This window comes from Epinephelus fuscoguttatus, linkage group LG5, assembly GCF_011397635.1.
Source record: "Epinephelus fuscoguttatus linkage group LG5, E.fuscoguttatus.final_Chr_v1".
Lineage (NCBI taxonomy): Eukaryota > Metazoa > Chordata > Actinopteri > Perciformes > Serranidae > Epinephelus > Epinephelus fuscoguttatus.
In genome coordinates this window covers 1,354,636-1,381,259 of record NC_064756.1, presented here as the reverse complement: position 1 = coordinate 1,381,259, position 26,624 = coordinate 1,354,636, and the positions used below count along the sequence as shown (strand labels likewise).

Genomic DNA, 26,624 nt, shown 5'->3' with positions numbered 1-26,624 from the left:
TTTCATACATCATGGTAGCAATGCATTTCAGAATAGTGTGAGAAGAAAATGGACGCTGATTTGAAAGCGTGGTGGAAAGCTAACATATCTCATCAGAGGGCAGGTTGTGAAGACACGGCAGCTGAATTTCAGGTCTCATGTTTTTTAAAGTTAAACAACCACAGGTTCAATTTTAACGTCAGAAAACAGTGAAATCTGTCAGCTGGCTTCAACATAACTGCTCTACACTTTATCAAAGACAAGACTTTTAAACATGATGCGAATTTTGGACATGTTTAGACCGTACACTAAAGGACTGAGAACCGGCTGGCATGTGAGCCAGTACAGTGATAGAAAAATTCTCAGAACATTGGGCAGATTGTTCATATCAAACCTGCTTGACACTATTTCAAAGAGAGCCCCGAAGGTGAAGTTGAGGAGGGAGATGAGGTGAGGTGTGCAGGTGCTGACAGCTTTCTGTCTCGTCTGTTTCGAACCAGAGAAACAGACTTTAAGGATCTTCCATAAGTGTAAAGAATGAGCAACAGCAGAGAGAAGACTGAGAGCAAAGAGATGAAGAGTCCGTAGATGTTAACAGCTGTGGTGTCACCGCAGGCTAGTTTGACAACAGAGTAGCTGTCACAGTAAACTTTCTGAATGATGTTCCCACACAGCTGTAAAGAGGAAGTCAGCGACGTCATCACAAGACAGAACAGTAAAGGGTAAAACCACGTTACAGCAACAAGCATGGTGATTTTATTAAAGGACATCTGTGTGTTATACTGCAGAGGGCAACATATAGCCAGGTATCTGTCATAAGACATGACGGCTAGGCTGAAATATTCCACACCTCCGTAGAAGAAAAGAAAGAAATTCTGCAGGAAACAAGCTGAAGCAGAGACAGTGTGAATGTCAGAGAGGATCTGAAGCAGCAATGGAAACAACCCTGTACTACCATACAGTTCATTTACAAACAGGCTGCACAGAAACATGTACATAGGTTCATGTAAGCTTCTGTTCACACAGATAACCACAATCAGCAGGAGGTTGGCACAGATAATCAACATGTAGAGACACATGACGATCATGAAACATAAATGTTTGAAGGCTCCAGTGTCAGAGTACGCAGCCAGGGTGAAAAATGAAACCTGTGTGGAGTTGATCATGATCCCTGGCTTCATAAAGCAGCCACAACACTGTTGAGAGGACAAAATGTTTCCACAGAGCGTCACATTTTACTGTCACACACTGTGCACATGTTTAGGACTGTTAGCAGCTGACGTATTGAACACAGCGACAGGAATAAGCAGAGTAAAGACATTCATCATCAACAGTTCACCCTGACTCACCCGTCTCTTACTTAAAGTCTACATGATGCTGAGATAAGACAGGAAACACTTTGTGACACTGTGTGAATCCATGCGTCCGTCCTGACTGAGCTCAAACTCTGCTGCTGCTTCTTTTAAGCTTTTCGGAGAACACCCACAGCAGCTGTCTGACGTCGTTCATCTCACTGATGTCACAGAAGTGACAACTATGGAGACACTTTTTTTGTTTTTTTAAGATGTTTTATTTGGGCATTTTGCCTTTAATGGACAGGACAGCCGAGTGTGAAGCGTCTCTCAAGACTCTGATGGAAAAAACACAGAAAATTGAAATCTGTTCCGAACGTTTTAATGATGTGCAAAAGTTTCAGACTCAGTGTGAAAACATGACACAAGTTCCAAACTGAATGGGTCGCACCAATCAAGTTTGGTTGAGTCAGTTTTAATTATATATCACAAAATTCCAACTGAATTTAACTCAGAGGTCTTTTCCATCTTTACAGCGTACAACCATTCTGTCCTTAAGATTTAAGTCAGAGAAGGAAAAACTTCCTTTAACAGTAGAAACGTGGGAAATGTTGGTGAAGAATCTCAGTCATCAGGTCATGGTCATCATAAGTGCTGTATCGTAGGCAGCTGACCTGCTTGTGTTTCTTGAAGACGTTTCGCCTTGTGCAGAACAAGATACTGAAGAAGCCTCTTGGATGACAAGTGAAATGTCTTCAAAAAAGACCTGAGGAAGTCCAGTTATCTACGATGTTGCACTAATGAATGTGGAAATGTCTGGAAAAGCGTACGGCAGGGTTCGACATGAACCATGGCCACACAACGATACTTTGTGGGCACCAAATATCACCTGTAGGTGGCCCCCTGTGGCCACTAAGGTTTAGCACGTCTGTCTTGAGAATGTGGGTGCATGTCTCAGTCAGTCCGTTTCCATGACAACAGAGAAAAGGGATTTATATAAATCCCTGTAAACATGTCAGTGTGAGTGAAATGGTCCTGCAGTGAATGTGTCACAGTGGGACTAACACACCCAGATCATGTGACTCCTGCATGTATACAGTCAGTCAGACCCAAACTGGATGTCCAGGTTAAACCTCTGCAAGATCAAGCTCCATTGCATTAAACGGTTGTTGGAGTTTTTCATCCTGTTAAGGAAAACCAAAGGGTTATGATCGGTGTAGACCACTACGGTCTGGCTGGAAGAAACATAAACACCAAAATGAACCAGAGCTAGAATAAGGGCTAACGCCTCCTTCTCTGTAGTGGAGTAGTGTTTTTCATGCAAGTTAAACTTTTTCAAAAAGTAGCACACACGATGCTCTACCCCTGATGGATCCTCTTGGAGGAGAACAGCCCCAACACCAGCATCACTTGCATCAATAGCTAGTTTAAAGGGCCTGTTAAAGGCAGGGGCAGCGAGAACAGGAGCACTAGCCAACAGTGCTTTCAGGCTCTCGAAAGCAAACTGACACGTCTGTCCAAACAAAAGGGACTTTTGGGCTAAGCAGATTAGTCAAGGGGGCAGCAACAGTCGCAAAATTCTTGCAAAAACTCCTATAGTAACCCGCCATACCAAGGAAATGTTTCAAATCACGCCGAGAACTGGGCACACCAAAGTTCACAATGGCCTCCACTTTGGCCTCAATGGGACAGACCTTTCCACGTCCAACCGTTTTTCCCAAGTACGTTACTGTGGCCTGTCCAAATTCACACTTGGCAAGATTCAAAGTCAAATTGGCAACAGCAAGCCTGTGAAACACTTCTTCCAGCTGAGCTACATGCTGAGACCAGGAGGAACTGTAAATCACCACATCAAGATAGGCTTCACAATCTACAACTCCCTTCAATACCTTATTTACCAGACGCTGAAAAGTAGCCGGTGCATTCCGCATTCCAAAAACCATAACAGCGTACTGACAGAAATCGTCTGGTGTCACAAAAGCAGAGATTTGACGGCTCGCTGAGTAAGAGGACTTGCCAGTAACCTTTTAAGAGGTCTAACTTGGTGACAAAAACTGCTGATCCCACCCTATCAATACAATCGTCCAATCGGGGAAGAGGGTAGCAATCAGGCTTGGTGACAGAATTGACCTTGTGAAGGTCAGTACAAAAACGGGGAGTATGATCTGACTTCTCAACAAGCAGGCATGGGGAGCTCCAGGAGCTAGCACTAGGTTCAGCAATACCATGTTGCAGCATATAATCTACTTCATTACGCAGAAGCTGTCGCTTAACAGGATTCGCTCTGTAAGGATGCTGCTTAATGGGAGCAGCATCACCTACATCAGTGTCATGCTGCAGAAAGGTTGTGCGTGTCAGCACATCAGAGAACAGAGCAGGATGTTTATTAACCAACTCAATGATGTCAGAGCGTTTGGGAGAATCCAAGTAAGTAAGATGGACATCCAAGTTAGCCAGGATTTTAGAATTTGGCAACCTACCCTGAGAGGTTTCTGGATGAACGAAAGCATCCTCTGGGACATCACTGTTCTCTGAAACAGCAACAACATCACTGTCTTTTGGAACAACCACAACATCAGTATGCTCCCTGAGATTCTGGGTGATAAGCAGACGAAGTACAATGCTGGATAGACAACTGCTTGAGCACTTGAGAGAAAACACGGGACATAAAGTTTGACCCTTGGTCAGTCTGAACAACCCTGGGGAGGCCGAACACAGTGAAGAACTTAATTAGAGCCTTAGAAACCGCTGAAGCTGTAATTCTGCAGGGGAATGGCTTCAGGGAACCGAGTAGCCGTACACATGATAGTCAATAAGTATTGGTTACCTGACTTGGTGCGAGGGAGTGGACCAACACAATCAATCAGGATTTGCTCAAAAGGCTCTCCAGTAGCTGGAATAGGATGTAAAGGCGCAGGTGGGATTTTCTGGTTAGGTTTACCAACAGTTGGCACACATGACATGTTCTACAGTGTTGAGCAACATCCTTTTCACACCAGGCCAAACAACAACTTGAAACACACTGCTCCAGTCATCCTGACAAGACATCTTAGGAGACGTCCACTTTCTCGTCAACACTCCATCATTCACAAAATACCCACATGAAACAGCTGTAATTTCATCCTCGGAAATAGCTTCACCAAACAGGGAAGACAAAGTTGCATCTTTTCCCTGTTCAAGCTTGAGCTCTTCCCGAGAGGGGAACACTTTACTAAACCCTGGTGTCTCATCCTTTAGTAGGAAGGTGTGTGAAAGGACAATCTCAGGATCAGAGGTTTTGCCTTGGTCTTTCCTTGACATGGCACGGGTAGCAACACATACAGGTAAAGTGTCTGGAAATTGCTTCTCCAGTCCATCTGGGCTTTTAATAGCTACAGGGGACAGAACTACTTCAGGGGCAACAAGTACTCTACCTCCGGCCAAGTCATTCCCTAAGATGAAGGACACACCTTCAACTGGGAGATATGGACAAATAGCCACAGCTACCTCTCCAGAGACCAGAGCTGTTTGAAGGTTAAGATTATGTAAAGGACAGGACAAATAACCCCACGAACCCCTCGACAAGAACGCTAGAACCCAGAGCAGATTCATCAGTAAACTGGAGGAAGTCCTCGAGGATCAAAGACTGAAAAGCTCCAGAATCTCTCCAGATCTTAATAGGCCGCTTGCAGGATCAGAACCAAGGAAACAAAACCATCCATAAGAAAAGCTGAAGAGCCAGCTAACTCACTCTTTTGAGTTGAATGCTCCATAGCTGGGGCTACAGCAGACTCTTTTACAGTTTTTATCAAAGCTACTGGCTTACAGGACTTTTGTTTCTTACACAAGACAGGGCAATCAGCAATAAGATGGCCGGGTTTCTTACAGTAGAAACAGGCCTTTTCTGAAGAAGCGCTTCCAACGGCTGATTTACCAGTGAAGGAAGCAGAAGACATGGACACAGGCTTAAATATGTACAAATGATGTCAGGCAGACAGTTTTTAAATTCTTCAAGCAAGATCACTTGTTTGAGATCTTCTTTTGTTTCTGCTTTCTGAGACTTGCACCATCTGCTAAAGAGGGAGTCTTTTTCTCTTGCAAACTCAACATAAGTTTGTTTATCAAGTTTCCTGAGACTTCTAAACTGTTGGTAAGCTTCAGGGACAGGTTCGTAAGCTCTCAGAATAGCCCCTTTAACGGTCTCATAGTCCAGGCTTTCCTCGATGCTTCCTGTGCTTTTCCCACCAACACACTCTGCAAAAGCAAAGTCCATGCATGTTTAGGCCATTTTGAAAGGGTGGCCACACGTTCAAAATGAGGGAAATACTTTTCAGCGTCTTTCTCTACAAAAGGAGGAACCAATCTAATGTTTCTAGCTGCATCGAATGCAGACGACTCAGCATTAGGGGGGCGCAACAAAGCAGCCTGCTTTAGTTCCAGTTCTTTGAGGAAACGCTCATGCTCTAGGTGCATTTGCTTCTCTTTTAGCAGTCGCTCCCGTTGCTTATCTTGTAATTGCAACTCTTGTCAGGCTAGTTCTTTAAGCCTCAACTCAAGAGCAACGTCTGTTATTTGAGAAGGTTCAGAAATACTTTGAGAAGCTGAGGGAGGTACAGGCTTTAACACACCATTTTCAGTTAACATAGGCTTAAGAGCCTCTTTAACACTCTCTTTTAAGCGCTTCTCACTGCTAGCGATCTCAATCTCATAATAACTAGCGAGTTTTAGCAGCTGATCTTTGGTGAACTGCTCAAGCAACTTCTCTGAAGGTGTGCTAATAAAGTCATCAAGTGTTGCCATACTGGATAACTTAATTACAAAACTGGTTAACTGCACCTAGAAACTTATACTAACCAATATACACAGTGCACACAACGCTAAGTGTCCCATACAAACAAAAGCAGCCAAATCACAAATGCTCTAACGACCACCAAAGACATAGTCACAAATATGTAGGCCTAGAAATCACCCATCAACTACTACTGTAGCACTGAATATTACCCAACAAGTACCATTATTCAGATGACACTTGCTGGCAATCAAACTAAGGCAACAAACTCAGGAAAAACTAGCCTACACAAGTCAAGTCACACACCACAACCTGACAGAACAAAAACTGCATCACATAAGCTAGGATCAGGGACAAATTACCACAATGGGACCAAATAGACAGAGTACTATCCTTAACTCACCTAACTTAACAAACACCCCCCCCAGTAAGTACAGCAAGCAAGCCCCTGAGTGTATTGACAGTTAAAAGCAACCCCCCCGATACCTACCCAACATTCACTCAACCCTAAATATCTTCTGAGGCGTGCTGGGCACGAGGCATCTTTAAAAACAGAAACTCAGAGAACCACAGCCAGACAGCCAGGAACCTGAACGCTTACCCCCGCCAGAGAAACATGTCTCCACCCAGGATTACCTCGAAAATGAAAAAGGCATAACACTCCCGTGCTTGTATACTGGGACAAGGACAGTAGGCCAGTTAAATGTGCTCGTCCAGCTGTGACTGCAACTCCACTTCACTGTTTCCATGGAAACATACTGAATGAGAATGCTTGTCTAAATAAAGGTTAAATAATTTTTTAAAAGATCCACATACTGCAAGCTTTCGTCAACATGATGTTAAAGTTCCACAAACATCTCAAGTCATTTCTGCCTTGTAGTTCAACATTCTTCAAAAACAGCAAACAGTGCCCGTCACTGGCACAGCCAGGGCCTGAGAGTAACATGACTCGGAGGATCAGGGATCTTCCATGGACGCCTCTGGGACAAAAGGGCTTGTAGGTACGTACACATGACTGTCGCTTACGTTAGCAACAACGCGGTGTCACTCTTGGACTCTTGGACAGTGTGTGTTGGCGAAACATAACCGTGTGTGTGTTGGCTAAAGATAACCGTGTGTGTGTGTGTGTGTGTGTGTTGGCGAAACGTAACCATGTGTGTGTTGGCTAAACGTAACCACGTGTGTGTGTCGGCTAAATGTAACCACATCTGTGTGTCGGCGAAATGTAATCATGTGTGTGTTGGCTAAATGTAACACGTGTGTGTCGGCTAAACGTAACCACATGTGTGTGTGTTGGCTAAATGTAACCATGTGTGTGTGTGTTGGCTAAATGTAACCATGTGTGTGTGTTGGCTAAACGTGACCATGTGTGTGTGTGTTGGCTAAACGTAACCATGTTTGTGTGTGTGTTGGCTAAATGTAACCATGTGTGTGTGTTGGCTAAACGTGACCGTGTGTGTGTGTTGGCTAAACGTAACCACATCTGTGTTTTGGCTAAACGTGACCACGTGTGTGTGTGTGTGTGTTTTGGCTAAACGTGACCACGTGTGTGTGTGTGTGTTGGCTAAACGTAACCACGTGTGTGTTTTGGCTAAACGTAACCACGTGTGTGTGTGTGTGTTGGCCAAACGTAACCACGTGTGTGTATCGGCTAAACGTGACCACGTGTGTGTGTGTGTGTTGGCTAAACGTAACCACGTGTGTGTATCGGCTAAACGTGACCACGTGTGTGTGTGTGTGTTGGCTAAACGTAACCACATGTGTGTTTTGGCTAAACGTGACCACGTGTGTGTGTGTGTGTGTTTTGGCTAAACGTGACCACGTGTGTGTGTGTGTGTTGGCTAAACGTAACCACGTGTGTGTATCGGCTAAACGTAACCACGTGTGTGTGTGTGTGTTGGCCAAACGTAACCACGTGTGTGTATCGGCTAAACGTGACCACGTGTGTGTGTGTGTGTTGGCTAAACGTAACCACGTGTGTGTATCGGCTAAACGTGACCACGTGTGTGTGTGTGTGTGTTGGCTAAACGTAACCACGTGGGTGTGTTGGCTAAACGTAATCATGTGTGTGTTCACCAAACGTGACCACGTGTGTGTGTGTGTTGGCTAAACGTAACCACGTGTGTGTGTTGGCTAAACGTAACCACGTGTGTGTGTCGGCTAAACGTAACCACGTGTGTGTGTCGGCTAAACGTAACCACGTGTGTGTGTCGGCTAAACGTAACCACGTGTGTGTGTTGTTGGAGGAAAAAACATTAGTTGGTGTTGTTGTACTGACGTAGTGCTTTTATTTTGAAAGAGACTGTATCAAACTGTACATTTCCTGTGACAACAGAAGTGTATTTTGAAAACAGACAATGCATGTAACAGGATGAAGTCCCAATCCGTCAACAACCAACACACCCAGGGTACCTTGGACGTCATATGTTAATGACCAAACGTGGTCATGTGACGAGGTCACAGTGAGGACGTGATGTTTAGACAGTGGGGACAAATGATCTTCTGCAGCTTATTAAACAGCTTCTCTTCAGTAAAACACGTCATGTATTTTCCTTTCTTTCTTTCATACATCATGGTAGCAATGCATTTCAGAATAGTGTGAGAAGAAAATGGACGCTGATTTGAAAGCGTGGTGGAAAGCTAACATATCTCATCAGAGGGCAGGTTGTGAAGACACGGCAGCTGAATTTCAGGTCTCATGTTTTTTAAAGTTAAACAACCACAGGTTCAATTTTAACGTCAGAAAACAGTGAAATCTGTCGGCTGGCTTCAACATAACTGCTCTACACTTTATCAAAGACAAGACTTTTAAACATGATGCGAATTTTGGACATGTTTAGACCGTACACTAAAGGACTGAGAACCGGCTGGCATGTGAGCCAGTACAGTGATAGAAAAATTCTCAGAACATTGGGCAGATTGTTCATATCAAACCTGCTTGACACTATTTCAAAGAGAGCCCCGAAGGTGAAGTTGAGGAGGGAGATGAGGTGAGGTGTGCAGGTGCTGACAGCTTTCTGTCTCGTCTGTTTCGAACCAGAGAAACAGACTTTAAGGATCTTCCCATAAGTGTAAAGAATGAGCAACAGCAGAGAGAAGACTGAGAGCAAAGAGATGAAGAGTCCGTAGATGTTAACAGCTGTGGTGTCACCGCAGGCTAGTTTGACAACAGAGTAGCTGTCACAGTAAACTTTCTGAATGATGTTCCCACACAGCTGTAAAGAGGAAGTCAGCGACATCACAAGACAGAACAGTAAAGGGTAAAACCACGTTACAGCAACAAGCATGGTGATTTTATTAAAGGACATCTGTGTGTTATACTGCAGAGGGCAACATATAGCCAGGTATCTGTCATAAGACATGACGGCTAGGCTGAAATATTCCACACCTCCGTAGAAGAAAAGAAAGAAATTCTGCAGGAGACAAGCTGAAGCAGAGACAGTGTGAATGTCAGAGAGGATCTGAAGCAGCAGGAATGGAAACAACCCTGTACTACCATACAGTTCATTTACAAACAGGCTGCACAGAAACATGTACATAGGTTCATGTAAGCTTCTGTTCACACAGATAACCACAATCAGCAGGAGGTTGGCACAGATAATCAACATGTAGAGACACATGACGATCATGAAATATAAATGTTTGAAGGCTCCAGTGTCAGAGTACGCAGCCAGGGTGAAAAATGAAACCTGTGTGGAGTTGATCATGATCCCTGGCTTCATAAAGCAGCCACAACACTGTTGAGAGGAAAAACTGTGTCACATTTTACTGTCACACACTGTGCACATGTTTAGGACTGTTAGCAGCTGACGTATTGAACACAGCGACAGGAATAAGCAGAGTAAAGACATTCATCATCAACAGTTCACACTGACTGACCAGTCTCTTACTTAAAGTCTATATGATGCTGAGATAAGACAGGAAACACTTTGTGACACTGTGTGAATCCATGCGTCCGTCCTGACTGAGCTCAAACTCTGCTGCTGCTTCTTTTAAGCTTTTCGGAGAACACCCACAGCAGCTGTCTGACGTCGTTCATCTCACTGATGTCACAGAAGTGACAACTATGGAGACACTTTTTTTGTTTTTTTAAGATGTTTTATCTGGGCATTTTGCCTTTAATGGACAGGACAGCCGAGTGTGAAGGGGGGAGAGAGAGGGAGTGACATGCAGCAAAGGGCCACAGGTTGGATTTGAACCCGGGCTGCTGAGGCAACAGCCTTGTACATGGGGCGCCTGCTCTATCCACTAAGCCACCGACGTCCCTATGTAGACACTTTAAACATCACCTGTAACTGGGGCGACCCACATCCTGTAAAACGTAAATAAATAAATGACCCTTAAAATTACAACTTATTAACACACTAACTGATTCCTGAGGTGAAATATTAGTGTTAGAGCCATTTCTAACAAGTCCTACTTTCCTATTATTTTTTGAGTCCCTTTAATGCACCACCTGATCTGACATCCTGGAACCTTTAATTAAAGGCAGGTGTGCTGAGGTGAGTGTGGAGCGTGGAAGACACCGCGGGGTTACAGTCTGTAACCGCCGCGTGTTTGGTTAATCTTAGTTTTTTATTATTTGATGAAGTCATTTCATACTCCGCTGATTTGAACTTTTTTTTGAAGGCCTGTTTATTTGGGGATTTTTGTTTTCACTTTTTAAAAGCGCAACAGTCAAGACAGTCAGTTCATAGCATCATCCTGCAAATCAGTCAACTCTTCAACCACCCAAAGCACCAGCATCATCAAACAGTGAGTAAAACTAGACCAAACACAGTGAGGTCATCACTCACTATATGAACAAAAGCATGTGGCCACACCTGGTAGTTACTCAATTCAGGTGTTTCAATCAGACCTGTTGCCACAGGTGAATAAAATCAAGCAGTGAGCCATGCAGTCTGCATCTGCAAACATTTGTGATACCAAAGGGTTGTTCTGGAGAGCTCAGTGACTTCAGGCGTGGTACTGTGATCGAATGTCACCTTTGCAATAAGACAGTTTGTGAAGTTTCATCCCAGCTGGATATTCAACAGTCAGCTGTATGTAGCCGGGTGGGAAAAAGTAGCTGGTTACTAACGCCACCAGAGGGCACTGTCTCATGTGGGGGAATTGTTTTAGAGAGCAGTCCGGAAAACGGAAGTCGCCATCTTGTTTACTGCGGTGTGGACACGCTACGTTTCTCGATGTTTATGGAGTGTTTGTGTTAGATGCTGACACATAAACAGGCTGTGTCTCATGATAGCCTTGAGAGAAACCTGTTGGATGTCACCTAGTTAACGTTCCGCCGTTAACACTGTTTGTGCTCCGGAACAGATGCACACGTTAGTATGCTTTATAATTCTGCACATTCACTGTAATATTTTGACATGTGAATGTAAGACTGTTAACAATATGTGAACTTGTTGTGTTACAGGGTCGAGAGAGCCACGATAGTTATTTTTGCACTCTGTTGCCAGCCTGAACTACTCAGTTGTATTTTTGATAGTAGTCTGCAGAGATATATTTTTTGTATACTTTTGTACTAGACTGGAAGACTCATTTTGCACACTTGTGTACTAGCATCCTGATTTCAGTTGTCCACCTTGGAGAGGGGTTAGGCACCAGTAGCTCAGGGTCATCAGCATCGCTACTGTGTGAATGTAACAGATTAATTTAGGCAGGTCTAAAGGGTTACATAGTACAGAGCAGAGTGTTAGGGGTTACTGGTTTTTGTTTATCTAAGGGGACTGCAGATACAGCAGAGAACAGTCTGCTAGTTTTATTTTGAAACTTTTATTATTTATTTTATTGTAACCAAACACCACATTCTTTTGTTCAGAATAAAGACCCCCAAAAGATATTTCTGTGTCCTGTGCCGATCCAACTCCGCCAGGCTACATGTAAGTGACATATTAGAAAGTGGAAGCGTTTAGGAACAACAGCAGCTCAGCCACGAAGCAGAAGATGAAAGTCGTCAACACTCTGCTGATCCCACAGCTGAAGAGTTCTGAGCTTCCCGCTTCATGGTTTTGTGAGCACAAAAACCATGCAGCGGGAGCTTCATGGAACAGGTCTCCAGGGCCGAGCAGCTGCACGCAAGCCTCATATCACCAAGTCCAACACCTAGTGTTGGGTGGAGTGGTGTAAAGCACACCGACACTGGACTGTGGAGCAGTGGACACGTGTGACTGTGGAGCGACGAATCACACTTCTCTGTTTAGCAGTCAGATGGACGAGTCTGCTGGGAGAACGCTACCCGCCTGGTGGAGGAGGGACGATGGTACGGGGCTGTTGTTCAGGGTTTGAACTTGGCCCCTTGTCTCCAGTGGAGGACAACCTTAATGCTTCAGCACACCAAGACATTTTGGACGATGCTATGCTTCCAGCTTTGTGGCAACAGTTTAGGGAAGGCCCTCTTCTGTTCCAACATGACGGTGCCCCTGTGCACCAAGCAACAACTATGAACACATGGTTTGATGAGTTCGGTGTGGAAGAACAGAGCCCTGACCTCAACCCCATCGAGCACCTTTGGGATGAACTGGAACAGAGATTGCGAGCCAGACCTTCTCGTCCAACATCAGCGCCTGACCTCATCAGCGCCTGACCTCATCAGCGCCTGACCTCATCAGCGCCTGACCTCATCAGTGCCTGAAGGGGACCTACTCCATATCAAAGTTTATGTAGTTGAATACAATGTCCTTTCGGTCCCTGTTGGTGCAATGGTCAGGCATCCCAAGACTTGTGTCCATGTAGTGTATCTCATTCTTTCAGTCACTACCCAGAGCTCATGACCATAGGTGAGGGTTGGGACGCAGATGGACCAGGAAATGGAAAGCTTCGCCTTCTGGCTCAGCTCCCTCTGAACCATGACGGTCCGGCACAGCGCCAGCATCACTGCAGACACCGCACCAAACTGCTGATGCATCTCACGCTCCATTCTACCCTCACTGTGAACAAGACCCTGAGAGACTTGACCTCTTTCTCTTGAGGCAGTGACTCTCCTCAGACTGGGAGGAGCTGACTCTCATCCCGACCACTTCACACTCAAACGCCCCAGGTCGCGATGAAGGTCCCAGTGTGATGAAGCCATGCGCGCAGATGGCACTGGGGATGGGGACGGGGGGACGGGGGGGGGCAGATTTATAGTGACCCCGATCTGTCCCCCCCACTGCCCCCCCCCCCCCCCCCCAGACATAAGTAAAAAGAGGATCAATGTTCCGTTAGTTAAGCTAACTTACATTGCAGCACAAAGTTGAAATGGCAGCGGCAGTAGCCTTGTCAGTGATCAATCCACATTACACCGATTCAAGAAGGGGAGAGGCTGGAGCAGATCCTTGCTGAGTTGGGAAAGCAAGGTGTTCAATTCTCTCCACGTTCACATTCTCGGTTAATAACACTGCACAGTTGATCCATTGATAGCCCGGTGTTTGTGCTACGACTCATGGTGCGTTCAGTTGTACTCGTAAGTTGTTGTTTTGAAGTTGGAAAAGCATTGAAATCTAGCATCTACAAGTGTAAACGTTGGGGTTTCGTTTCATTAACTGTCCATTTTTTTCGAATTCCATGTTCCATGTCCCAGTTTTTAAACTGGGAAGCGCTCAGTTCGGAGGTTATGTTGTTCGGAGCGCCGAGTTCCGACTTCCAATGTAAATGTAACGCACCATAAGGCACGATTCTCGACCCCGGGGTCCTAAGAGGAGCTGGTAGCTGTGCCTGTAGCGGTAACCATAGTGATCATATACAGCTGTCTAATGCCTGAGCTGGTGATTTTTCTGCCACATGAAGCCAGAGAAGAAAGAAAAATAATCACAGCGTTTTTTTCAAGAACCAAAAGATGTAAATATCCTACGCCTGTTGACTTTCCCAGATGTGGCAAATATTTGTTTTGTAATGTTGAGCAGCTAGTCTGACAATAATAAGAAGGCACTGGGACTCACCTGAAGTAGGCTAAATGTAAAATAACAGCATTCTGGGCTGCAGGTGAATATCTTAAATGTTGTTATTTCTATGTATAATGTTATTTTAGTAAGCAGCAACAGTTAACTGAAACAGTCATAGTTACAGAGGGAATTCCTAATATTTCATTTAAAGTGTGAATTTCATTTCACATTTCATGCTATGTAGGCTATACTTACTTCTTTTTATTAATGTGAATCTGTTGTTTAAGTGTTTATGCTTCCATTTTCAAACACATTGTTATGTTTATAATCATTTACATGAAGGCACGAGTGTGAATCATTTCAATTTTATTTTATTATTAGTTTTTGCACATAGGTTTTTTGCTTTTTTGTTGGAATACAGTTAAAGTTTAAATAAATAAATAGTTTAAATAGTTTAAATAAAACATATGAAGAAAGCATGACGTTTTGGTGTGTGATTGACATACCAGACAAATAACAGTTTGATCATGTATGGCTAGTGTTGATCAGGTAGACCTTTGTTTACCAATGTTCATTCAGTCAGAAAACTCATGTTTATTGCAGCTTTAGTATATATGTATATATACATATATCTATTTACACAAAATAACTAATTGAGTTGGAATCACTTGCTGACAGCGTGGTCCCCCCCCCCACTTCAAAAAGCCCGTCTGCGCCCCTGGATGAAGCCAACAGAACGACATCCTCTGTGATAAAGAAAATACTGAGATTGTCCTTGTTCAGAAGTTTACGTTCCCTCAGATCTTTATCGTGTGTGTGTGTCCCTCTTTTGCTTCAGTGACAGTTTGCAGCCTTTTGTAATAGTCGTGGACGAGACTCTTTATTTTCTCAGGTGGTGAAGCTGAACATTCTTCTCACCAAAAATCCTCCAGGTCCAGTAAATTCTAAGGCTGTCTTGCTTATGTGAGGAGACGGTGATACAAAGTCCATTATTGTTTAACAGTCAACGGCAGCATCCCTCTGACACTGCCGGGCACGTGTGACTAAGCAGCGGTGTTGAATGACTTTGGACTGAGACCGGGATGTGTTATCACATAACGCATGTACTGTTATCTGACTAACAGAAATTACAGCTTTAAATGAACACGTTTCTTTCAGTCAACATGACAAACAATAAATAAGTCAGTGTCTGTATTCCTGAGTCAATGGAGGAAACTCCCAAAGGTAGAATGAGGGCCTTCTGCTTCTAGAAAAACAAACCCTGTGTGTTGCAGCAGAGCTTTAAAGAGCCATCAAACAGGAGATGAACAGCACAGAACTATAAACTCTGCTTAATGTGGATCTGTCACGTCTGTCCTTAATTTGCATCGTAAGGTCGACATCAGGAGGGATACAGATCTCACAGATCAGTCTGCATCTCTGCTTTTATGTTCAAGATTTTATGGGCAGCTGTTGAATTCAGATTAATGAAACCTTTATAAATGACGTGTACCTGCAGAGCAGTGGTTATACAGTGCAGTTTGATTTAATATATTGTTTGCATCATATCCTTCTGATAGTTTTTAAAGACCGATCATCTGTCTTTGATCCATACAACAGAAAAACATGAACCATGGAGACAAACGTGTGGACACTTCTTTTCCTACGGTTCACCATGGCATAATGAGTGAATGAATGTGTGAGTCACTTGCTCTCAGCCTTCACAAAGACAGACTCCAGCTGTTTGTGTTGGATCACTCAGGCTTTATTTCCCTCTTTTTCAAACACACAGTAAACTTTAGACACAGTGATGGCTGAACCACATGAACCACACCTCAGAGCAGAAACAGACTTTTACATATGACACGTATTTTGCTCATTTTCAGTCCGTACAGTACGGGGTTAAAGAGCGGCTGACACGTGAGGAAGTATAATGATAAAAATATTCGTAATATGTTGGGAACATTGCTCATGTCAAACCTGCTCTGTAACACTTCACAACAAACCCCGAAGGAGAAGTTGAGCAGAGAGGCGAGGTGAGGCGTGCAGGTGCTGACGGCTTTCTGTCTCGTCTGTTTACAGCCAGAGAAACAGACGTAAAGAATCTGAATGTAAGTGTAAAAGATAAACACCAGAGGAGTAAAGACTGCGACGGCACTGACGAAGAGTCCATAAATGTTTAAGGCCAAGCTGCTGGAGCAGGCCAGTTTGACGATAGAGAAGTTCTCACAGTACACTTTGTTGATGACGTTCCCACACAGCGTTAAAGACGAACTCAACAACGTTGTGCAGACAACTATCAGGAGAGCAGGTAACCAAACGATAGCAATGAGCACGACGACCTTTTTCAATGTCATGCGTGTGTTATACTGCAGAGGATGACAGATGGCCAGATATCTGTCATAAGACATGACGGCCAAGTTGAAAAATTCCACACAGACGTAAGAGTACACACAGAAAATCTGCAGGAAACAAGCTGAAGCAGAGACAGTGTGAATGTCAGAGAGGATCTGAAGCAGCAGCAATGGAAACAACCCTGTACTACCATACAGTTCATTTACAAACAGGCTGCACAGAAACATGTACATAGGTTCATGTAAGCTTCTGTTCACACAGATAACCACAATCAGCAGGAGGTTGGCACAGATAATCAACATGTATAAGCACGTCAGAATAGTGAAAAAGACGTAGTTTACCAGCCTGGAGTCAACGTAGGCAACAAGTTTGAAATATGAAAACTGTGTGTAGTTCATCATGATCCTCCACAGGTTCATGAAGCAGTCTGCTCACAGGACCGAGTCATCATCATCGAGTGAATCACACCGACTGAGCTGAGACTCTGCGTCTGCCTCTTTTGACCTTTTCCAGTTTGGGTCCACCCACTCACTGACCTCATCAGATATCCCTCTGACTTTTAATACTTTCACTGTAACTGTTTAAAAAATACGCCCACCAGATATTTAAGAATTTTAAAGACGAGACTGCTCAGTCCAGTTAAAGACTTTTCAAACCCGGTCTCACTCTGAAGTCGTTGAAAATCTGACCCACACATGTCATGTGACTGAAACCAGGTGACACACTGAGATATGAGCACATGAAACACATTCATCACCACCGAATCACATCAGACTCAAACCACAGTGAACACATGACACCATGGCCACATGAAACACATGTAAACATAACCGTGTGTATGTGTGTGTGTCTGTGTGTATGTGTGTGTGTGTCTATGTGTGTGTGTGTGTGTGTGTCGGCTAAACGTAACCACGTGTGTGTATGTTGGCTAAACGTAACCACGTGTGTGTGTGTGTTGGCTAAACGTAATCACGTGTGTGTATGTTGGCTAAACGTAACCACGTGTGTGTGTTTGGCTAAATGTAACCACGTGTGTGTGTTGGCTAAATGTAACCACGTGTGTGTGTGTGTGTTGGCTAAACGTAACCACATGTGTGTGTTGGCTAAACGTAACCACATGTGTGTGTTGGCTAAACGTAACCACGTGTGTGTCTGTGTTGGCTAAACGTAACCACATGTGTGTGTTGGCTAAATGTAACCACGTGTGTGTGTGTGTTGGCTAAACGTAACCACGTGTGTGTGTGTGTTGGCTAAATGTAACCACATGTGTGTGTTGGCTAAATGTAACCACGTGTGTGTGTTGGCTAAACGTAACCACGTGTGTGTGTTGGCTAAACGTAACCACGTGTGTGTGTGTGTTGGCTAAACGTAACCACATGTGTGTGTATGTTGGCTAAACGTAACCACGTGTGTGTGTGTGTTGGCTAAACGTAACCACGTGTGTGTGTTGGCTAAATGTAACCACGTGTGTGTTGGCTAAATGTAACCACGTGTGTGTGTGTGTTGGCTAAACGTAACCACGTGTGTGTATGTTGGCTAAACGTAACCACGTGGGTGTGTTGGCTAAATGTAACCACGTGTGTGTGTGTTGGCTAAACGTAACCACGTGTGTGTGTTGGCTAAACGTAACCACGTGTGTGTGTGTTGGCTAAACGTAACCACGTGTGTGTGTGTGTTGGCTAAACGTAACCACGTGTGTGTGTGTTGGCTAAACGTAACCACGTGTGTGTATGTTGGCTAAACGTAACCACGTGGGTGTGTTGGCTAAATGTAACCACGTGTGTGTGTGTTGGCTAAACGTAACCACGTGTGTGTTGGCTAAACGTAACCACGTGTGTGTGTGTTGGCTAAATGTAACCACGTGTGTGTGTGTTGGCTAAACGTAACCACGTGTGTGTGTGTTGGCTAAACGTAACCACGTGTGTGTGTCGGCTAAACGTAACCACGTGTGTGTGTTGGCTAAACGTAACCACGTGTGTGTGTGTTGGCTAAACGTAACCACGTGTGTGTGTGTCGGCTAAACGTAACCACGTGTGTGTGTTGGCTAAACGTAACCATGTGTGTGTGTGTGTTGGCTAAATGTAACCACGTGTGTGTGTGTTGGCTAAACGTAACCACGTGGGTGTGTTGGCTAAACGTAACCACATGTGTGTGTATGTTGGCTAAACGTAACCACGTGTGTGTGTGTGTGTGTTGGCTAAACGTAACCACGTGTGTGTGTGTTGGCTAAATGTAACCACGTGTGTGTGTTGGCTAAATGTAACCACGTGTGTGTGTGTTGGCTAAACGTAACCACGTGTGTGTGTTGGCTAAATGTAACCACGTGTGTGTGTGTGTTGGCTAAATGTAACCACGTGTGTGTATGTTGGCTAAACGTAACCACGTGTGTGTGTTGACTAAATGTAACCACGTGTGTGTGTGTTGGCTAAATGTAACCTCGTGTGTGTGTGTTGACTAAATGTAACCACGTGTGTGTGTTGGCTAAATGTAACCACGTGTGTGTGTTGGCTAAACGTAACCACGTGTGTGTGTGTGTTGGCTAAACGTAACCACGTGTGTGTGTGTTGGCTAAACGTAACCACGTGTGTGTGTGTGTTGGCTAAACGTAACCACGTGTGTGTGTTGGCTAAACGTAACCACGTGTGTGTGTGTGTGTTGGCTAAACGTAACCACGTGTGTGTGTTGGCTAAACGTAACCACGTGTGTGTGTTGGCTAAACGTAACCATGTGTGTGTGTGTTGGCTAAATGTAACCACGTGTGTGTGTCAGCTAAATGTAACCACGTGTGTGTGTTGGCTAAATGTAACCACGTGTGTGTGTTGGCTAAATGTAACCACGTGTGTGTGTTGGCTAAACGTAACCACATGTGTGTGTATGTTGGCTAAACGTAACCACGTGTGTGTGTGTGTGTGTTGGCTAAACGTAACCACGTGTGTGTGTTGGCTAAATGTAACCACGTGTGTGTGTTGGCTAAATGTAACCACGTGTGTGTGTGTGTTGGCTAAATGTAACCACGTGTGTGTATGTTGGCTAAACGTAACCACGTGTGTGTGTTGGCTAAATGTAACCACGTGTGTGTGTTGGCTAAATGTAACCACGTGTGTGTGTTGGCTAAACGTAACCACGTGTGTGTGTCAGCTAAATGTAACCACGTGTGTGTGTGTTGGCTAAACGTAACCACGTGTGTGTATGTTGGCTAAATGTAACCACGTGTGTGTGTTGGCTAAATGTAACCACGTGTGTGTGTGTTGGCTAAACATAACCACGTGTGTGTGTTGGCTAAATGTAACCACGTGTGTGTGTGTTTGGCTAAATGTAACCACGTGTGTGTATGTTGGCTAAACGTAACCACGTGTGTGTGTGTGTGTTGGCTAAACGTAACCACGTGTGTGTGTTGGCTAAATGTAACCACGTGTGTGTATGTTGGCTAAATGTAACCACGTGTGTGTGTTGGCTAAATGTAACCACGTGTGTGTGTGTGTTGGCTAAACGTAACCACGTGTGTGTGTGTGTTGGCTAAACATAACCACGTGTGTGTGTTGGCTAAATGTAACCACGTGTGTGTATGTTGGCTAAATGTAACCACGTGTGTGTATGTTGGCTAAACGTAACCACGTGTGTGTGTGTGTTGGCTAAACGTAATCACGTGTGTGTGTGTTGGCTAAATGTAACCACGTGTGTGTATGTTGGCTAAACGTAACCACGTGTGTGTGTGTGTTGGCTAAACGTAACCACGTGTGTGTATGTTGGCTAAATGTAACCACGTGTGTGTATGTTGGCTAAACGTAACCACGTGTGTGTGTGTGTTGGCTAAACGTAACCACGTGTGTGTGTGTGTTGGCTAAACGTAACCACTTGTGTGTGTTTGGCTAAATGTAACCATGTGTGTGTGTGTTGGCTAAATGTAACCACGTGTGTGTGTGTGTTGGCTAAACGTAACCACATGTGTGTGTTGGCTAAACGTAACCACATGTGTGTGTTGGCTAAACGTAACCACGTGTGTGTGTTGGCTAAACGTAACCACTTGTGTGTGTTTGGCTAAATGTAACCACGTGTGTGTGTGTTGGCTAAATGTAACCACGTGTGTGTGTGTGTTGGCTAAACGTAACCACGTGTGTGTGTTGGCTAAACGTAACCACGTGTGTGTGTTGGCTAAACGTAACCACGTGTGTGTGTCGGCTAAACGTAACCACGTGTGTGTGTCGGCTAAACGTAACCACGTGTGTGTGTTGGCTAAACGTAACCACGTGTGTGTGTTGGCTAAATGTAACCACGTGTGTGTTGCTGGAGGAAAAAACATCAGTTGACGGTGTTGTACTGACTTAATGCTTTTATTTTGAAAGAGACTGTATGCAAACTGTACAAAGACACAGCTTATTAACATATAACATAAGTCACAAATACATTCCAGGATATCTTTTACCAGCAGGGGGCGACTCTGCAGTGGGCTAATTATGATTATTTCGTACTTTGCCTTTCCAGGTTTGGCGGTGAAAACATACAAATCCTTCCACACACCATTAAAGCCTCTGTGTCCCATATGTTTACTGTTTGGATTTGAAATCCACAACTAGCTAAAAGGATAACTCAAGATTAGCCACCCCTATTGAGGCTGGGCAGATGTAGAGGAGAAGGCACACTTTGTAGATGAAACATATTTTGTATCCCATGTATAGGCTACACATTTAGACATTAAAATGTTAAAAAATAACCATCATCTATTTGTGTATAACTTTTGGCCCTGAGGGGCCAACGAGCAACATGTGCCTTTTTGTTTTTCAGTTAGAAACTCACAGCAGTTCCTGTGATGACGTCGTCGGGGCGCTGCTGTGGGCTTGAAACGTTTAAAAGAAGCAGGAGAAGAGTTTGGGTTCAGTCAGGAGAGACTCAGGCTGGTGTTTGTAGTTTCTCACCTGGACACTGACTTTAGATCAGAGCGGTAAGTTTGTTTGTCGGGATGATAGCTGGCTGTGAGGAGCCTGAGCACTGTGCTGACTGTTTGAGCTCTGTCATGTTAAATCGTCTGTAACAAACACAATGTGATGTGTTGGACTCTGTTTGCTCTCGTGCACTGTGACGCTGTTTTTAAAGCAGAAGCAGGATGATGATAAACTCCACGCATGATGTATATTTCACTCTGGATGCCTACGTTGACACTGAGTCCTTTAAATCCTTCTTTTTCCTGCTGATTATATTTTTATACATGTTGATTATCTGTGCCAACCTCCTGCTGATTGTGGTTATCTGTGTGAACAGAAGCTTACATGAACCTATGTACATGTTTCTGTGCAGCCTGTTTGTAAATGAACTGTATGGTAGTACAGGGTTGTTTCCATTGCTGCTGCTTCAGATCCTCTCTGACATTCACACTGTCTCTGCTTCAGCTTGTTTCCTGCAGATTTTCTGTGTGTACTCTTACGGCAGTGTCGAGTTCACGAACTTGGCCGTCATGTCTTATGACAGATATCTGGCCATCTGTCATCCTCTGCAGTATAACACACGCATGACGTCTGATAAGGTGATCATGCTCATTGCTGTGATTTGGTTTCCTCCTTTTGTTGCTGTGTTTGTTACGACAGTGTTGAGTGCGTCTCTGCAGCTGTGTGGGAGCGTCATCAATAAAGTCTACTGTGACAACCACTCCATCATAAAGCTGGCTTGTTATGACACCACAGTCAATAACGTCTATGAACTCGTCGCCTGTTCTGTCACAGTCTGTGTTCCTGTGTCTGTGATTCTTTACTCGTACATCAGGATCCTTAAAGTCTGTTTCTCTGGCTCTAAACAGACGAGACAGAAAGCCGTCAGCACCTGCACGCCTCACCTCGCCTCTCTGCTCAACTTCTCCTTCGGGACTTTCTTTGAAATATTACAGAGCAGGTTTGATATGAGCAGTGTGCCTGATGTGTTAGGAATATTTTTATCATTACACTTCCTCACGTGCCAGCCACTCCTCAGCCCCGTGATGTACGGACTCAACATGACCAAAATTCGTGTCACGTGTAAAAATCTTTTTAGATTTTTCAGCGCGAGTAACACAAGAACAAAATAAGTGTTTGTCTGTGGCTCAGCAGCTTCAGCAGGAAAATGTTTGTCAGGAAGGACAGAGCACACACAGCTCATCTTATTTTCCTGTGTTATTGTCCCGTCATAAGAAGCAAAGACACATGGTCTGAAAAACACAGTGTCATCAGTTTATTAGTTTCAATTTAAGTCATTTGAAAGTGTCTGCTGAGCATGACTGAAAGGTTTCTGTACGAGATTTTACTAAAGAAAAAAGGTCAAAGGTCACTGTGGCATTGTCATGTTTTGACATCATATCTCAGGAAGAGACATCACGGAGCAGAACTTTATTTCAATGGACTATTATCCCAGCTCCAAAGAACACAGTCCGACTTCAGATATGACTAAAGACCTGTTTGCATACAGCCTCTTTCAAAATAAAAGCACTACGTCGGTACAACACCGCCAACTGATGTTTTTTTCCTTCAACACACACACGTGGTTACGTTTAGCCAACACACACACGTGGTTGGGTTTAGGAACAAAGAACAGGGTTTGGCTTTAGAATCTTACAGGAAGTGAACACAGGCCTCCTTGGTGAAAGTCGGTGGTTGTTGGACCCATCCACCGCCCGTCCCTATTGCCCCACTTTCGCCCTTTTAACTTTAGTTATTTTCCCGCCACATTATCCCCTAGCACTGCCGGGCACCATTACATATTGGCGGTGACAAGCTGCGTATCATGCCAACGTGAAAGGATGTTTTATTTATTTATTTATCTTTATTTTCTCACAGTGGGACTCAAAGACTAAAGACTGTCCAGAGACGCTTCAGAAAACTTCAGTGTCCACTTGTTGTGGCAGTTTGTTGTAAACATGATGACGCTGTCACAGAGCGGTCTGAGGGGAGGTCATTATCAGCCCTCTGAGGACCAGTGCAACCAGTCCTGAGGTGTGCTCCTGCTGATTGGTCTCACTGGTCAACAGCTCTGAGTGTAATTTGCTTCAGAGGGAATTGGTGGAAACTGTGGCGAGCGTGAAGACGCCTCAGGGACAGACATGTTGACGGGCTGGAATGACCTCTGACCTGAGGGACAGTGATGTAACTCTCTCAGCAGCAGCAGCCTCTGTGGACTTTAAGATGAGCTGAGCTGCGTTCATCCTGTTTATCTCTTTACATCTTTATTTCATCATGAAACATTATAATCAGGATGACTCTCTGCACACTGATGCTGACGCTGCATTATTTTGGTAGTTTTGGATGCTCATAAATCAGATTGGTTGTCTTTTGAACAAAAGTCAGATTTAACCCTTTGCACAACAGAAACAGTCCACCACTGCCTACGTTTGTGTTTCTGTTTATTGTGATGTCATTTCCTGGAGTATCTGTAAATACTTCACATCACTAAAATCTGTACAACCGGAGCTAAAATGTTATTTCAGTCAATAAATCACAATAATTGATAACAGTATTGAAATTGTGTCATTGAGAAAAATGATATAAAAAAATGGACGTTTTTCTTTGTCAGATTTTACAAAATAAAAGAAAAAACACTTTGATCCAAAAGATTTTTAATGTAAAAACATAAAGAAAATATGTCTTAGACCTTTGTAAGTTGTTTGAACTATGAACATTATTTAGTTTTTGAGATACGATCATTTTTATGAGCAGTCAAAAGGCGTTTTCATTCCGCTGACGCCACCACATGTTTTGATGTGGTGTGACGTTTTGAGATGACGTCATTACGAGAGTGTGGCATGATGACATGGAAGACTGAGGCCTCTCTGCTGCAAAAACAATGAATGTTGCAGAGGTTATGATTTTTTGTAGATTGACATAGAGGATGATGCAAACAGTGATCTCCTGCAGCTGTTACAGGAAATTCCTGCAAATAATTCCAGCTAAATATCACGTTTATATGACGTGTAAAGCACGGGACCATAAAGTAAAGATGTGATGACAGGACAGACAGAAGCTTCAGCTCTCTGCTGCAAAAACAACAAATGTTCTACAAGTTATAGTTTTTATTTCAGATGGATTTAATCAGGATGATGCAGACGGAGATCTGCAGCGTCTTTCTGCAGGAGGTGTGTCTTTAAATCGTTAGGGTTAGCATGTTTTAAGTTTCACTGCACACTTCATGAGCAGCTCCTCAAGTGTTGCATTATGGGACAACAGAAACCCTCCTCATTAATGGACCGCGGGTCGTCCTCTACGACACCTTCAACTTTTAAAGAACCTCAAGAACACTGGTTCAAAACTGATCCAGTTTCTCCTCAGTCATTAGGTCAACGTCCACACAGTTGAATACACACTGTCGTTTGGTCATGTCGTCACTTCAAAATAAAACGTGTCAACTTACAAACTTGACACGTTTGCGAGTCACTTGTGGTCCATTCAGAATGAAACTGCGACCCACGCTTGGACCATGACCCAACTGTAGGAATAGAATAGAATACTTTATTTGCCATGTCAACACAAGGTTGATTGGAATTTGTCTTAGTGTAGTCAGGTTAAAAAGGCATATCACACACAGGAACACATAGTACTGTAGATGAAAGACAAATACATGGACTCACATTTAAAACACATAAATACAGCAGACCTTACAACTTCCTTAAAAGTGACTTCAAGTAAGATCAGATAAGGTGCTTTACATACAGTACAGTTTAAAGTGCATTTAGTTCAGTATTATTGTGCTACAGGGTGATCGGGCATTGAGGTGTTTAATGGCCACAGGGTATGTGCTATTACATGAGCGGGATGTTCTCCCACCTAGACGTTCAAATCTTTTCCCAGAAGGAAGAAGCTGGAAAATGGGTTTCGCAGGGTGGGAGGGGTCAGCTAGCATTTTCTGCACCCTGTGGCTCATTCGGGAGTCGTAGATGGAGGCCACAGAAGGAATCTCACACCCAATGATTTTTGATGCAGTTTTTGCACCCTTTCCAGCTGCTTCCTGTCTGAGGCAGTACCATTGCCGTACCAGACCGTGATGAGGGGACTAGAACACTCTCCGCCCCAGCGTGGTAAAATTGGAGCATTGCCTCTCTTCCCACACCAAACTTCCTGAGCTGGTGCAGAAAGTGAAGTCTTTGGTGGGCTTTGCTTATAAGTAGGCTGGAGTTGACTTCCCACTTTAGAGTGTGGCATAGGGTGGTGCCAAGAAATTTAAAACTAGAGACTCTCTCCACTATCTGGTCATGAATGACCAAAGGAAGGTGGGCTGCCCCTCCCTGTCTAAAATCAACTATAATTTCTTTTGTCTTAGCAACATTTAAAACCAGGTCATTCACTTTACACCATGTCACCAGAGCATCCACCTCAGCTCTGTAGTTTCATTGTCATTTCATTTATCTTTATTTGTTGTACAGGGACAATGTACATTAATGAACATTTTAAAAATAAAATGTAAATGCATCCAATTGTAGCCAAAAGGCTAACCAACCAGACAAGGCAAGAACTGTCTGATTCATTGTTATTACTGATGAGCCCTTCAGCAGTTGTGTCGTCGGCATATTTAAGACCTACAGTCATTGGTATGAAGAGAGGAGAGGAGGGAGAGAGGACACAGTCTAGGATCCAGTGACATATGGATTGTCTGATTCCCATCAACTGGAGTTTGCTAAATAACATATTGGGCAATAAAGTATTAAAAGCAGAGCTAAAATCTATGAATAAAACTCTCGCGTATGTACCAGGGACCTCCAGGTGCTGCAGAATGCTTTGGAGGCACAAAGACACAGCATCCTCTACAGATCTGTTGGCTCTATAGGCAAAGTGATAGCTGTCCATTTCAACACTAGATAAAAATTACAGACTAGTCGTTCAAATACTTTCATGACAACAGAAGTCAAGGCGACAGGCCTGTAGTCATTCAGACAGCTGACATTTGATTTCTTTGGTACAGGGATAATCACAGCAGATTTGAAACTTTGCACTCGTGAAGAGACCAGTTACAAATGTCTGTAAAAACAGAAGCAAGTTGGTGAGCGCAGCTCATGAGAGTAAAGGCAGACACACCATCTGGCCCTGCAGCTTTCCTAATATTCTGCTTGCGGAGCAGGGCTCTGACTTCGTGCTCCACGACCACAGGGGGAGGGGCAGAGAGTGATCTTATTGCAAGGTCCGAGTTGGATAAATTCACATTGACCCTGCAGAAGAATTCATTGAGCATATCTGGGAGCTGTGGATCTGCCTCTTGGACCAACTGTTAGTCTTATACCCAGTTATCGTCTCTCGTCCCTGCCAGACCCCCCTGATATCCCCAGCTTTATTCTATCTTCTAGACTGTCTCTATACCTGGCGTTTGCTTTCTTAACAGCATGTTCAAATTCATATCTGGCAATTCTATACAGGTCTTTATCTCCACTTTTAAAAGCAGAATTTT

The 26,624-nt window shown here is 44.0% G+C and overlaps 4 protein-coding genes across 4 annotated transcripts in view; 2 read left to right on the top strand and 2 right to left on the bottom strand.

Annotated features, from left to right (window-relative positions):
- abcg1 (ATP-binding cassette, sub-family G (WHITE), member 1) overlaps positions 1 to 26,624 on the top strand; it is a 391,642-nt gene that overhangs the window by 274,283 nt on the left and 90,735 nt on the right. The window lies entirely within an intron of this gene.
- On the bottom strand, positions 8,823 to 9,746 carry LOC125889562 (olfactory receptor 49-like). The gene has a single exon (XM_049577655.1). The coding sequence runs from the start codon at positions 9,744 to 9,746 to the stop codon at positions 8,823 to 8,825; it is 924 nt and encodes a 307-aa protein (XP_049433612.1).
- On the bottom strand, positions 15,716 to 16,636 carry LOC125888484 (olfactory receptor 1509-like). Its single transcript, XM_049575867.1, has one exon. The coding sequence runs from the start codon at positions 16,634 to 16,636 to the stop codon at positions 15,716 to 15,718; it is 921 nt and encodes a 306-aa protein (XP_049431824.1).
- Positions 21,337 to 22,287, top strand: LOC125888483 (olfactory receptor 3A3-like). Its single transcript, XM_049575866.1, has one exon. The coding sequence runs from the start codon at positions 21,337 to 21,339 to the stop codon at positions 22,285 to 22,287; it is 951 nt and encodes a 316-aa protein (XP_049431823.1).

Coding starts and splice junctions, on each gene's coding strand:
- LOC125888483 (XM_049575866.1), top strand. CDS start 21,337: ATGATGATAAACTCCACGCATGATGTATATTTCACTCTGGATGCCTAC.
- LOC125888484 (XM_049575867.1), bottom strand. CDS start 16,636: ATGATGAACTACACACAGTTTTCATATTTCAAACTTGTTGCCTACGTT.
- LOC125889562 (XM_049577655.1), bottom strand. CDS start 9,746: ATGATCAACTCCACACAGGTTTCATTTTTCACCCTGGCTGCGTACTCT.